The 15,358-nt window shown below is 33.6% G+C and overlaps 3 protein-coding genes across 3 annotated transcripts; 1 reads left to right on the forward strand and 2 right to left on the reverse strand.

Annotated features, from left to right (window-relative positions):
• The first annotated feature begins 3,609 nt into the window (after positions 1-3,609).
• On the forward strand, positions 3,610-4,161 carry LOC140861301 (uncharacterized). The gene has a single exon (XM_073264306.1). The coding sequence runs from the start codon at positions 3,610-3,612 to the stop codon at positions 4,159-4,161; it is 552 nt and encodes a 183-aa protein (XP_073120407.1).
• Positions 4,162-4,819: 658 nt separating this feature from the next.
• LOC140866018 (uncharacterized) lies at positions 4,820-8,856 on the reverse strand. Its single transcript, XM_073270874.1, has 10 exons — positions 8,661-8,856; positions 8,539-8,583; positions 7,948-8,004; positions 6,943-7,012; positions 6,359-6,400; positions 6,087-6,160; positions 5,779-5,849; positions 5,532-5,614; positions 5,291-5,400; positions 4,820-5,089 (listed from the first exon to the last, which is right to left on the reverse strand). The coding sequence occupies exons 1-10, from the start codon at positions 8,817-8,819 to the stop codon at positions 5,027-5,029; spliced, it is 774 nt and encodes a 257-aa protein (XP_073126975.1). The 5' UTR covers positions 8,820-8,856; the 3' UTR covers positions 4,820-5,026.
• A 3,182-nt stretch (positions 8,857-12,038) lies between these two features.
• LOC140861302 (uncharacterized) lies at positions 12,039-14,456 on the reverse strand. Its single transcript, XM_073264307.1, has one exon. It carries the CDS (start codon positions 14,454-14,456, stop codon positions 12,039-12,041), a length of 2,418 nt encoding a protein of 805 aa, XP_073120408.1.
• Between the last annotated feature and the right edge of the window lie 902 nt (positions 14,457-15,358).

Raw genomic sequence — 15,358 nt, forward strand, 5'->3', positions numbered from 1 at the left:
AAAGATAAACATACAACTCGAACAATTAAACAGACCATAAATATGATATTTATTGTTGGTTTTCCACGAATTTTTAAGCTGTTTCAACGATGAGTCGTGACAGGCGTCAAATCCGACTATAAATCGAGAAAATTGTATGATTAAATTAATTCATTCAATCGAATACAATCAAAACGGGGAAAAGAACCATACCAGTAATAGTTAATGGTAATTTAAACTATTAATCTGCACGCAAATACAGATAATTAGAAAGGAAACAAAATTTGTTAAATGAATAAGTGGAATGGAATAAATAACAGCTACTGGAGATTTGGAAATGAAATAAATCTTGAACAATTAACGGACATGTAGTGGGTTAAGTAAAGTAATGACAATACTATTTTTGGAATTTTAATTATTAAAATAATTAACCGACAGATAAAATTTTAATTTTAAACTAATCCGTTAATCATAACTAAAAATAGTGTTACACCATGACACCAAAAATTAGTTTTTCTAATAGACTCATATGTACTATTATATAAAACTTGGGTACCCTTTAATAACTACTTTTGGTGTGTCAAGATGACACCAATTTTCTTTTCATTTTATCCCTATTCATTTAGAGTTTTCTGCACAGCTTTCATTTTTTTTTTTAAAGGCAAAATGCAAAATAACATTTTGACAACTTTCATAATTATAATTTCATCAGATGTCTCTCTCACATGTCTCCCAAAGAACGTTCTTTTCTTCCAAACCAAAAATAAAAAATAAATTTTATTAAAAAAATACTGTAAAAGCACGCAACGCATGCTTCGGATCACTAGTGTTTTATAAAATAGGAAAGATTTTGAATATTAATTTTAATGGTAAATAAAATTAGTAACAATTACAATATTATTGTTAAATAAATAAATAAGATAATAATTAATAATAAAATACAGTGAATAGTAATTAAATTAATTATTAAATTTGTTATATTATAAATTATATTTTTTATTATTATATTAATTAATAATAATTAATAATAAAATATTGTGAATAGTAATTAAATTAATTATGAAATTCGTTATATTATAACTTATATTTATTAATTATATATCTATACTATATTATAATACTTGAGAGGTATATAATAACTGTATCTGGTATGACAAGAGGATACCATATTTTTTTTCTCTCATTTTACCCCCACTTTAACTCTTTGCTCACATTTTACCTACATCTCCCTATTTCATTCTCTCTCCCACCTTCCCACGTCTCCATAACAACTTTTTTCCACAAAGTATAAAAGAATTGAATCGTCTTTGAAAGCCAAAATATCAAGCAAAGATAGGAAGTTTCTTCTCCAATGCAAGGGTGTGTTGCTACTGTTTTTTTTTTTTTTCCCATATCTCAGTCAGATTTTTATGCTTCATTATAATGAATTTCTTTGATTTCTTATCATCTATCTAATTTTTTTTCTACAATTGGTACTATCACATTTTATTAGTTACACACGCATAGTGTGTGCCACTGTAGCTAGTTAATTATTAAATTTTCACTATTTTCGAACTAAAAATAACTAAAATATAGAAAATCATTAAATTTAATAATAATATAAATATTCATTTATTGAGAAATATTAGTAATAATCTGAATTTATTAATTAATATATAAAATTTTAATTTCCATACCACAAAATTTTAATTTTAATTTCCATACAATAAAAAAATTACTGAAAGTATTAATTAGTATATCATAAAATTAAATTTAATGTTAAATTAAAATAAAATTAAAATAGTAATATGTTACGTTTTATCGAACTTTGACGATTAATTATTTTTCTTATTAGTTTGTTATCGTGGACAATAGACAAGAATATTTTATAATCCCTTGAAATTCTTTCTTGTCAATTAATTGTAGTTTGTATCCAATTTTTCATTAAAAAAAAACGCAGGTAATCCGAACCCGACTAGGTTATCAGCCCGGTCTCGGATAGTACAAAACACTATCCAACTAATCGGATACCCGACCCGTGCCCACCCCTAGTTGTATGCATGGAAGAAAATGGAGGTCTCGGATTTGGGCTTTTTTTTGGGGGTAAGATTTGTAAGATTCAAATTTTAGTTCTCAAATATATTTTTTTTAGATTTGTAAATGTACGTTGGTGCAATTTTTGTGTGAGAATATACGCTCTTGGCCCCTCGTATCCTTCTATTATAGCAATACAAAATGTGTGTCACTTCATTGGACGATAGTTTTCTGAATTATATATATAAAAATTTAAGGAGAACTCGGAGTTGGACTTGGAAACTTGCATAAAATTAATCATCGGTATCATCATTGCAAACAAATTAATGCCCTTTATCTTGTACAAATTAATCATTTACACAAATAGAACTAGATATGAACAACTGTTTAAAAATAAAATTTTAATTTTTTACGGTTGGTGATCTTGAGGTTGTATTTGTTCAATTTTCAGCTTTTTTGTTATCTATCTATCAAAATAAATTAACAGACATTGCTTCATCACTATATATGCAAGTGCTAATTAAATTTAGTCTTACACCAAGTTCCCGATTGACAAAATCTGGTGATGGATAACATATCTTTTAGAAACTCAAATCTTCCTATGCTTGTATTTCAATCAACGAATTATGTCCTATCCTACGGTATTTCTACTTAATAAAATTACAAGTTTTTTCATCAAAAAAAAAAAAATATAAGGAGTTTCTTGCTTTTAAAATAACCCTTTACCCTCCGACTCCAACGGCGGGTTCAAGCACATCTCAGGCTCTCTCGCTCGCTCCTACGAAAACTTGCTATCCATGCAATGTATCGATTCTTCGTCACTGAGAAATGAACTTAAAAGCCACGCACTAGTCTTTTTTCGCTCAAGTCCAAGACTCATGTGAATTGATTTGATGCTTCGGAAACTTTATTTTTATGTTTATTTATATACATGTAATCTATCCTTTTCTAAGGCTTAATATCTTGTTGGGCTCTGATTGCTTTCTCGTGACGGCTTTGTTGTCCTTTTTGGTGCTTGTATTTGTTTACACATGGAAAGTAAAAACAAATAAAGAAAAAGCCAAAACAAGAATTTGATGTCATGTCATATACTTTTGCCATCAAAGGTTTGTGTTCATGCATGGATGCAATATGCTGTCCCGTGAACATCAACTTATCTGCATGTATATGAGCATATTCAAATGATATGCATAAAATCTTCGGACATGGTATATATCAATATAGAATTCGTAAAAAAATATATTATGATAAAGATGCAATTCATCTTAAAAAACACGAAATACATTACGAAAAATGTAGTATGCAAGTGAGAGTTTGTGCGAATTGCAATTTAATTGAAAGACGTAATTTTATAAGTTCGTTATTTTTTTGTAGCATTTTATGATGGAGAGAGTATCTTTGACAATATATAAATATATACGACTAAACAAAGTAATTTTCCTAGGACTTTCTCGTTGGTTACAGTTGGTTTCACTATCACATATGATGAATGCGATCCTAGGGTCCAAAATCCACATACTCATGCAAACTACTCTCGAGTAAAGTATCAAATCCTTAGCACACTATAAATTAAAAGCTGGGGGTAGAGTACCATCTCCACATTCAACCAATCTCATAATGGCCCCTCATAGGGATATCACATCTGGTGAAAACTTCACAAAAAACAATGTCGTTGCTCAAAAATCCTCCAGCTTCTCAATGGAAACCTTAAGTCGAACTTTATCAGACATTTCCCTCGAACTTATCAACCACGAAACCTTAAACTCAAACAGAAGCAATAATGACCTATCTCCCATATCAGAGGTAGAGGATGCCAAATGCGAGGGCTGCGGTATGTGCGAGGAGTGCACTCCTGAGTACGTGAAAAGGGTGCGTGAAAAGTTCTCGGGGCGCATGGTTTGTGGGCTTTGCTCAGAGGCTGTGAAAGAAGAGATGGAAAAGAATGGGGGAAAACTAGAGGAGGCATTGTGTGCTCATGTCTACACTTGTGCAAGGTTCAACCGCCTCGGCAGGGCATACCCAGTGCTTTGCCAAGCTGAAGCCATGAGAGAGATGTTAAAGAAGAACAGGGCCAAATCTCTTAGCCCTAGGGACAAGAGTTCTGCCTCACAGAACAAAGGCCTCATTAGGAGTTCCAGTTGTATTCCAGATTATTACATAGGAAACTAACACTCTAGTTTCTAGACGTGCTTTTAAACTATCTTTAGCAGATCTCAGTAGTTAATATCATGGAGTACTAATTTTGTTGTACATTATTAACAGGGTATGCTTTTATTATCTATAGTTGTATGCTATCAGGCTCTACTTCCCAATAAATATAAATATGCTAAATCGCTAGATATATTCCCAGACAAGAACAATCAACAAATGTTTTCGTTGAGAGGGGACAAGGGTGAGTCATAGATCTAATGCATACCTTTTAGGTGCTTTTGTAGATCCTATGGTAATTGAATTTGATACAATACTTGAGAGACTTTAGAGTAGAAAGGTTCGTTATCTGTCAAGAAACTATAATCTATCATCAACACAAATTCACGTCCTTACTATATAGAGGCCTGATTTCATTTCACTTCTTTTTGTTATCTATATCGAGTATAACTATCAGAAAAAAACAGTATTCTTTGTCATGCATGGACATTTGATAATATTGTACAGTAAACTTCCTCTACAACCCTTGAAAATTTCTATATTTCATTTTTAAAGCTTCATTCTCGATGGTATTTCCATAAAGTGTCAGGAATGAAAGAGAATTGAGTCATTCAATCCAGAAGTATAGGGCTGACAAAATATACCCTGATAGAAGGATATGATGAAACAAAAATTCAAGTAGAGAAAATTACTGTCACAGACTTACGCTGGTAGATGTTTAATGCAACAAATTTGTCCCAAATTAACCACAGAGAAAAGAAATTAATGTTTAGACAGTTGAGATGTTTGCTATCATGACTTCAGACCAATGATTTAAAATTCAAGAAATACATACACAATTATAATTGGATCCGATGATGGTTGGGTCGACCATGAGACGTTCTTCTCACTTGCCATTCACATAATCAAGTAGAAGTTTGTCGAGCTCAAAATGGCGGCAAAGAAGTTTCTGCCAGTAAATAAATTCAGGAGGAATAATTATCCCAAAACAATAACAAAAATCAAATTTAGGTGCATTATCTTCTCCAGGTGAAAATACTGCTAAAATGAAGAACATGACTTGCTAATAATAACAGAATGGTTTCTACCAATATGTATAGGCAGTTTTGAACAAAGCATGTCAATGAAGGATCATGGTAACTAAAAGTACCTTGGACAGAGGATAATCAAAAAATTTTGGTTCAAAATCCAGCTCAGGGAAGCGTGAAATCTCAATTCCATCATGATATAATATATAAATCGGAAGTTGTTGAAGGCTTGCTGCGTATCAGTGCAGTAAATGAATCAAGAAAATGTTCAACAGAGTGATGCGTAGCATATATCGCGCATTCAAGAAAGTGATGGATAAAGTTGAACATAATTACAATCGTGAGCTTTGATATATGTCTTACCAAGAGAGATTCCAAATTTCTCCGCAGCATTCGGAAAGAGCCCAAGATCGACTGATCCAAAAGAAACATTTTTGTTTGAGAATCTGCATGGGAAATCTCAATTAAAAGACAGCATGGATCTAATTGAGTTAGAAACTTGTTTTGATAAAAAGAAAAAAGAAAAAGATCGAGTCGAGATACTTGAAGCCTTGAACATATGCACACTATCAAGATTAAGTATATGAGTAGGGAGAAGCTCAAGACTCACGTAATTGAGAGTTTAGGGAAGAGAGAGCTTGAGCGTATGGATTTGGAGGTAGACAGACAACGAAATTCCACCTGCCAAAAATCATAAAATTGAAACTTAAATCATGTTTTGGAGAGTTCCATAGCCTTGTTAATATCCCACAAAGCTCGAGCAATTAAAATACCACAAGCTTAAATTTCCATTGACTGCAATTCAAGCCTTAGGGGACAATCAAATAGTCGAGTCAAATACGCGTCCATTCGCTTGGCGACATTTATCAAAAGGATATAATACTGTTTTAAATGTAGAAAGTATTTCCACACACCAACCAGCCAGAATCTTGATGTATTCCCATCAGTAAGCAAACTTTCCAGTTGAAGTGGTGTCAATTGATTCGATGTACCTATACGAGTCAAAATCAGAAGAAATTATGAAAGAAAGGCAACAAAGCCAAAACATTAAGAAACATATTATTTGCCACCACTTTGAGTGCTGAAAACTATTATAAGAACTTTGAGCTCAAAGACACCATATAAATAATAAACGGATGCAAATTAAAAAGGAGGCCAACTGTAACAGGGAACAGGGAAGTTATATGTACCTAGTCCTTCATAAGCAGGTTGTTGAGCGATGATGTATATGACTGCCAGGTAGAAGCAAAACAAGTGTGTTATGAGTAGAGATTTTTAGACAGAAAGTTCTAAGATTTTGGCAAGTCAGTAATGGTAAACATCGTAAAGATCCAGCATTGCAATCTCACCGTAGTTTTAGAAAACAGAGAGTCAACTGGCAGGCTATGCATAAAACCAAATATACAAATGCAGGATGCTGAGACATTACATTTCGTTTTCATATGAAAATAGTAACTTAACCAGATCGGGACCCATATCCAGTAACTAATGGGCCAAATCATATACAAATTGGCAGTCAGATATTGAAGCAAAATATACTTTTCTAGTCAAGCATTCCCTCCATTTGCAGTCATTCCATAAGTTGATCCGCATATAATGAACTGTTATCTTCTGAAACTATGAATTTATGTTTGTTTCAAATTATGGATTTAGATAGCAAGACATATTGCTCCAAACACAGTAACTAAAGTTCAAGTATGATGATATTAAATTCAAATATGCAACAACTTGCGACAGGGATGAGGCAAATAATACACAATCGAGCAATGCCTACCAAAAAATGCCAATGTGTACCACAAGGCCAAGTGATAATCCATGACCAAAGACATAGCAACGAGGAAAATCTGAGGGGGAAAAACAAAAAACCATCAGTTAAAAAATTAAATGTCTGATGAATTAATGAGAAAAGGTAAAAATAAAAGAGAAGCCGCCATATTATGAAAAGCTTGTAAATTTAGACCCCAAAAATATTGCCAAACATGATGATCCAGATCTTCAAATTCCTCTACCACACAAATCTGCTCGATTTCATAGGCCAAATAGCAACTTTCTGTAACTTACATGCACAAAAAAAGTTCCTAGCAATATAGGCAAAAGGCACATTATTTAGCAAAATAAAATGTCTATCGAATCCTGATCAAAGTAAGTGAGTCGAGTATACCATAATGAACTTCAACTTTTTATTAAAAAGATTAATTAATGTCAGTAAGGCCATTCAATGAGCATAGTTCAAGGTCATTGCATTTCATTCACACACACACACACTGTGGTGTGTGAATGGCCATGGATGCATGTATTTTTACCTACTGGCCTATTTTGTTAAGTAAAATCTAATCAAAACAAAGGGAACATTTATGCAAGCCTAACCAGAGATTGAGAAGAAAAAACAGTATCTGAGTTTATAAAGTGCCTCACATGGTAACACAGTCCTGCATGTATCCATGCAAAGGGCGCAGATGCAACAGTTTTCTTTATTAAAAAACAAAAATCATTTTTGCATGGAGCAGACATCGGTGGAGCCATTTTTAATAGTTACATTGTTCTCCGACTATTGAGATCTACTAGGATCCATCCTATCAGAGTTGCAGCTTCCAGCCGTATAGTCTAGAAGTTTTAACTTTTAGCATCAATATTCGTTGATCATGTCATCTTGAACTATCAAAACTGAAAATTCAAACACCTTTTGGTTTTTGACTGTCCTACTAGAAAACGACATCATATTAATATCCGATGATGATCATTGAGTAATTAAATACAAGGAACAGTGTCCAGAGTGTACCTTTGCATAGAATAAAATATCTGCGATAAAAAATTCCCATGACTCTATTTTCACCACCTAAATGAAAAGAATGAAACAAATTGTCAACAACACGGCCAATTGTCCAGGCGATTCCTGGAAGCCGGTCCAGGAGAGCAGAATTCATATGTATTTCTATCTTTTTTTTAAGTTCTACGACAGTCCTTTCTCAGCTAGGTCCACCCAGCCCCTAAAATATTTGAATAATTACCACAATCATTTATAAAAATAACTAGCTTCTTGTTTGAACTTAACAAATTGGCCAATAAAACCCATCAGATGGTACTAGTGCTACATTGGCTCATTCAGTAATTATACACTAACTAAATTTAAGGCGTTTGGACTCTCCTCTTGGGTTCATGGCCTGAATATGAAATATTAAGATGTCAAGTAGGTTCCACAGAAATTTTGGCATTCACAGACAAATAGTGGAGTTGCTAATAAATTTGGTTAGCTCTCTCAAATCTCCAACTCATTTTGCTCAGTTTATGTTAATAAAAAAATTCTTCAGACCAATGGACACTCAGACAAACTCGATAATAAACACCCACTCGTGTGATGCAAGGACCATACCTTCACAGCAGCTAAAACGCAGAATGCGAGAAGAGCTTGAAATTCCTACAAAATGAAAATCAAAACATGATTTTGATAATAAATCGACATGAAATTATTTGAGAAAAAGTAAGATAAATTACTCTGTGAAGGAGAATGGATAGGCGGAGCGGGGAGATGACATTGGCCGCGGAGCAGCGAACTGGAATGTAGGAGAAAAATGCTAGAAAATGGAGAAAATAGTACGGTTCGGAAACCATACAGTTCATCCGGTTCAAGAAGCTGCCGTCGGGTGACGACATCTCTGCGGTGATTTGTGGAAACACGATGCCAATCTCAGTTAAGCTACATTTTCCGGGGCAGAAAACTTTGGGCCCAAATACATTCGGTCCAATATAGTTTTACTCTAGCTAGGCCCGTGTTATTCATGAGGTCCATTTATAATGTCAATTTGAAGATTTAAATAACCGGAAAAAAAAAAAACGTTTCGATTTTATTGAATTTAAATAGAATACACACTTTTGCATCTTTTTCTCCCCTTTCTCATATTTGATCCTATTTTGAGTTTTTTTTAAGAGCCTTTTACTCATTCAACTCAAAATTTTCATGACAAAAAATATCGATTGTGAATTTTCCAAGTCTTGCACATTTAAAATTCGAGTTTGAAGCAAATTTGAGAGATATTTTTATTGAAATATCAAATTGTGTAAGTTATCATACTTATATCCATATTTTTCAGAAATAAAAATCTTGAGTTTGGATCTATAAGATAACACTTATGATTTAAAACTCAAGAGTCTCTCCATCAAGTTAACAATGTTCTAAATATTTTCGGTTTGATTTTAAATTTGAAATGCTCCTTTTTAAAGGCAAAATCACTTTTTTTTTCCCCAAGCGAATTTCAAGTGCATGATCACGAAAATTTTTCGTCATCCCGTCTGATGATGGTTTATCAAACCGGGGCCCGGGTTGTCAGGGAAGTTAAGTGGGCCTGACATGATGGCCGGGCTAATAGGTGTAAAATGTGATTTGTCCCTCTGGGATCAGGATGATCTGCACACAAGGAAAATGAATGAAAGCACGTTAGTGGGGCACCGGAAGGTTTTCCGGCGGGGCCACTCCGATGCTTAAGTCAGACTTAGAAATAGAGTGGGCTTTTAGAAAAAATGAGTATAGTGCTTTGGAATTTTAGATGAACATACCTCTACAAATGCCTGTAGCCAGGTATTTATAGGCCTTGGAGTGAGAGAGTCACTCCGAATTTCCAGGATAGTGGCCACGATCTGGATCGTGGGTGCAGGAGTTACCCACGTTTACCTATGACGCACGATGGAGCCGGTGAAAGAGTGGGTGTCCGGTTAGCCAACTTGTGGCTAAGGGCTTTTATGACTCTATGTATAAACAATCTTTGTTTAATATAATTTACATTCATTAATGACATTTTCTTTATCTTTCTTCATATTATTATATTGTGATATACTATTGTTGTTTTGATAAAGACCTTGAATATACTATAGTGTAAGTAAGATGAGATAGTGAATAAAGAAAGACCACTATTATGAAACACATCTTATAGTCACTGTATATTCTAAACAGTTCCTAGTCAATTGAGCCGTCCGCTAATAAGGATAAGGATCGCTCGAGATTGAGACTAGCATTTGTGATGCCAAGTACCACGTTTCATTGGTAATGAACATGGAGATGTTCAAAGCATGCAAATGGATATTCATATGATGAATGATCGAACTACCCTATTCGAACTTTCCAAGTGGTTATTATTATTTGAGTGGATAAGTTCGCGGTTTTGGTTGTACACCATTAGTCCTTACTACTTGAAACATCATTGAGACTCTATATGCTAGTACTGTACTTTGACTCGTTTACCGACTCTATTGGGGTCATCAGGTGTCGGTATTGGGTACAGTTACGACACATATAAGAGTCGATACTTTGTTGTCAAGGATTCACCACATACTTGCGAGTGTGGATATCCTATGCGATCTGAGGAGATATTAGTGTGACGAATCTCTGGCCAGAGTACATGATGTGTTTTAGGTTACTCGGTTTTCCTAGTAACACATGCGATGTCACTATTTGATCTCCAAGATGTAATGCATAGTTATCGAATCTTGAACGACTCTCGATGCACCAATGGTTGTTGATTCAATCGGGATATATGATTGAAGGGACCGTACTGTACGCTAACCAAAATCTACTGGTTCTTGCAGACACTATCAGTGATACCTAGGGAATCATGGGGCGATGTTGCTAGGCGCTCTTACCATGATTCGATGGGTAAGTCGAAAATTGTTGTTGCGAGTCACAAGGAGTTGTGAGCCCACGGCTAGCTGTATCCCTGAACCATTGAGGGTCACACAAGTAATGGATTACTAAACCCCGTTGAGATAGTTAAATTTAAAGAGTTAAATTTAATAAAAGAGAAGTTGGACTTCTTAACTAAAAGGGAGTGGAATTTCCTAAAATGACATAGGGATGAACATTTTTGGAAATCACGGAATTCGGATTCAGAAAAATTATCTTGACTTTAAAAGATGCAGAAATAGTTTCTGTGCACATTGGTAAAATCAGTTTATCAATCGGAGTCACGATGAATTTTATATTAATTTCTATAATAACAGGCTTGGCTTGTTGGGCATAAGTTATGGATTGTGGGCCCTAAGGAGTTAGATTCCTAATACAATTATAACTTAATCTAGTCTAGAAATTATCTATAAATACATGTGTAGTGTTCGAAAATCATAAGCTTTCAGTCTTGCAATTTTCGAATTACACACATATATTTTCAAGAAGTTTTTTCGAAAATCCTCTACTCCTTTTTGAGATAATTCAGTCTGTAATTTTTGTGAAAAATTACATTCTGAATTGACATATCAAATCTGTTTATTCTCTTCGATAAACATCTGATTGATTTCTAGTGCAATCAATCAGAGGGTTTTAGTTTTCTATTCGTTGACTTAATTCCGGAGGTTGATCGTGATAGTCATCGGTTCCCGGGATTTACAAGAAGAGCAGATTAAATTCTGTTGGAGTCCATAATCAAGCCTTTGCTTGAATAGGTAAAATATTTAATTATTTATATATTTTACTTGCAACAATTTTAATCGTTAGAATTTGATACCCACGATATGGAATCGTTCCATATTGAAAAAATTTTAAACTTCCGCTGCTTCGGGTATCAGATCCGTGTGATCAGAGAAAACGCGTTCCAACAGTGGTATCAAAGTCAGGTTGTTCTTTGATCAAACGATTAAAATTAATCAATTGTACAAAAATTTTTAAGCCTCGATTTTTGGAAAACAAAACAAAATTTTAAAATAAATTAAATTTGAAGAGGGCAACGGGGCAGCGATCGTCTATTAAAATTAAAAAACAAATATTTGATCAAACGATTAAAATTAATCAATTGTAATACTAAACTTTAAATATATTATATTTCCATCAAATAATACATCAACATCACAATCAAATATTTCAAAATATAGCTTTACTTTTTGAATCTATTAAAATTTAGAACGTCTCTCTTGCATATCACAAAAATCATCAACAAGTGAATCTATACTGAACTTTTTAGCAATTTTCTTCTCAATATATACTAGCAAAATGTCATTAAGAAATTCATCTTCCATCTTATTACGGAGCGTAGTCTTGACTATACTCATAGCAGAAAATGATCGCTCTGTGGTAGCCGTAGAAACTGGAAGTGTGAGAATAAGTGTTATTACTCTAAACACAAGCGGGTAGATTTCTGACTTTCTAGTTTTCACCAACCATTGGCATAAATCAGAAATAGTTGTCAATGCTCTAAAATCAGGAAGTTGTCGCACATGATCAAAATGCTCAAATTGAATTCTCAATTGTAGCATCTCATGTTCTTCAAAGTCTTTTGGATAAAAATTTTGTACCAATCTGCAAATATCATCAATTTTGAATGAACTGTGCATCTCCCTTGGATCTAATGCCGAGCTAAGAATAATCAACTCCACTGTGTTGTCATTGAATTTGCAGTTCAATTCTTGTAATTGAGAGTCTATCACTGCATTAAAAATATCAACTTTGTAACGATGCTCAACTGTAATTTCTTCTTGTTGATGACGAGCTCTTCCTCTTCTTGCAATATATTGAGCATTAAAATCTGGCATTGGAATATTGACTGCTTGACAGAAAGATTTTACATTTGCAACCAATTCATCCCATCCATCATCTCTCAATTTCTGAATGAGCAACTTAGTAGATGAAACGAGATGCATTGCATTCAAAATATCTTGAGACTGAAGTTGCAAAGCTTGACAAAGCAAATTAGAAATCTCCAAAATCTTCCTCATAAGATGCAAAATAAAGACAAATTCAAAAGAAGTCAAGACCTCATATGCTGCATTAGCATCTCCACGTTGAGCAGGTGTAGTTCCATCCTCAATGATATTCAATAAAACTTCACATGTTGCACTAAACATCTTTATCAAACTAGATATAGATTTTAAATGAGAACTCCAACGAGTATCACCTGCCCTTTGTAAAGAACCAATTTGATTAAGTCCTTTACCACTTTCAAGCTCATTAATATTAAGTAAATGAGCAATATTCGAGGCATGAGCGGCTTTTAATTGGTCATTACGCTTACATGAGGCACCAACAATATTGACAATAGAGCTTAACTTAGTAAAAAAATGATGGACAGAGATAACTTCCTTCGACGCAGCAACTAGTGCCAATTTCAAACGATGTGCAAAACAATGAACATAGTAAGCATAAGGGCATTCACCTAAAATTAAAGCTTGCAATCCATTCCATTCACCACGTATGTTACTTGCACCGTCATAACCTTGCCCTCGAATATTTTGAACATCAAGAGTATGGCGAGATAGGACAGAAAAGATACATTCTTTCAATGTTGATGCAACCGTATCTTTAATATGAACAATTCCAAAGAAGCGCTCTTGCACATAACCATCTTTGTTAACAAACCTCAAGACAATTGACATTTGCTCTTTTTTAGATTCATCTCGAGCTTCATCAACTATGATACAAAATTTTGCATCACCAATTTCTTCTCGAATGGCATTCTTGACTCTAGCTGCCAAGACTTGCAAAATTTGTTTTTGTGTTGTTGGTGACGTATAAGATGCATTTCGTGGAGCTTTGGCCAAAACTTCTGCTATTTTGTCATTGTAAGATGCTATGAAACTCAGTAGTTCTAAAAAATTACCTCGATTCGTTGATGATATAGACTCATCATGACCTCTGAAAGAACATCCTTGAAATGCAAGCCATCTAGTTGTCTCGATTGAAGCTTTCAAGCGAAGTCTGTTTTCTGCAACTTCTTGAGATGTGAATTTCTCAAAACTTTGTACAATATGTATTTGTTGATTCATGAGATCTTCACATGCTTTCTTAGCAATTCGATGAGGTGAAGTGAGATCTTTTCCGATATGTGCCAAAAATGCACAATTTTTCCCATCTCTTACCTTCTTCCATGAATTAAACCCATTAATAGTAAATGCATCTAATCCAGAAGGTATGTCTTGAGCATGAAATACATAGCATGGTAAACAAAATGCAGCATCTGCAGTAGGAGAATATTCCAACCAATATGGGAATAACTTAAACCACGATGCCTGAAAACTACGAGGATGTTTTCCTTCGGACTTCGGATATTGTGAAAGCATACATTGATATGGACCAGCGTTAATATAAGTTCTTCTAACTTCATCACGCTTTTCAATGGGGTACTCCCATATTTGCGGTCTCAATCCTGGATCACGTACTAATGATTGAATATCAAATCTCTCGTTGATTTCAACTCTTAAAGATTTTGCAGGGCGACTTTCAGAATTCAAATGATCAATATCAGTAGTTATATTTGATTTAGATGATTGAATATCATCGTTCTTTCTTTTGAAGAATGCATGTGGTTTTTTCATCTGCAAAAAAAATTGATCAAGTTTGATAAATAATCATACTTTAGTTTAATCAAAGAATCCACCGCCACTACATCTCCTTGACAAGAATCACCCACTCATTCAAAATTTCTACAGAATATAAATATAAGTTATATAACATACTCTATACTAATTAAAGAAACATATGGCCAAGAATCTTGAACAAAGAAAACACACGGTCACCATAAACATTCATTAAAGCAACAAAAAAAATGAATTAAAAAAAAGAAAAAAAACTAAACTAAGAGACACGGAAATAGAATAAAAAAATCCCTTCCCCAAAAACTCAAAATTCAAGAACCTGTATCTCAATTCACGATTTTAATGTGAATATCATAAACAAGAAAAGAAAACACTACCATTCACATAAAAAACAATATTTCGAAAAAAAAATATCATTTTTTACTAAATTGGATCATCAAAATACACATAAAGAAGGATTATTTTATCAAATTTGCCCATATTATAAATAAAACAGAGTGAAATCAGGGGCTTTTTATGCCAAGTCTAAACAACAAAATTTTCCCATTCCTATCAAGTTCAGATTGTTTAGTTTAGTACCTAACAATTAACATTGTATAATCTCAATTAGACAATTCTCATCATATATTTTAATTTACAAATGAATTAAAAAAATCCAATAAAAAGATCCACAAATTAAAAATATATGCTCTCAAAAACCAAAACCTAATTTTTGGGGAGAAAATGACTAAAAATACATAATATGAAGAAAAAATACACATAAGAAAAGCTGAAATCAATTTTGAAATTACCTTGAACGAGTGTTATGTTTTGGTCGGTCACTGGTTAGTGGTTAGACGAGCTGGAGAATTAAAAAGAGGAAAAATGAATCAAGAACAAAAAAGTGAGTAAAAGACAAAGCC

The sequence above is a fragment of the Henckelia pumila genome, chromosome 4, assembly GCF_033568475.1.
Source record: "Henckelia pumila isolate YLH828 chromosome 4, ASM3356847v2, whole genome shotgun sequence".
Lineage (NCBI taxonomy): Eukaryota > Viridiplantae > Streptophyta > Magnoliopsida > Lamiales > Gesneriaceae > Henckelia > Henckelia pumila.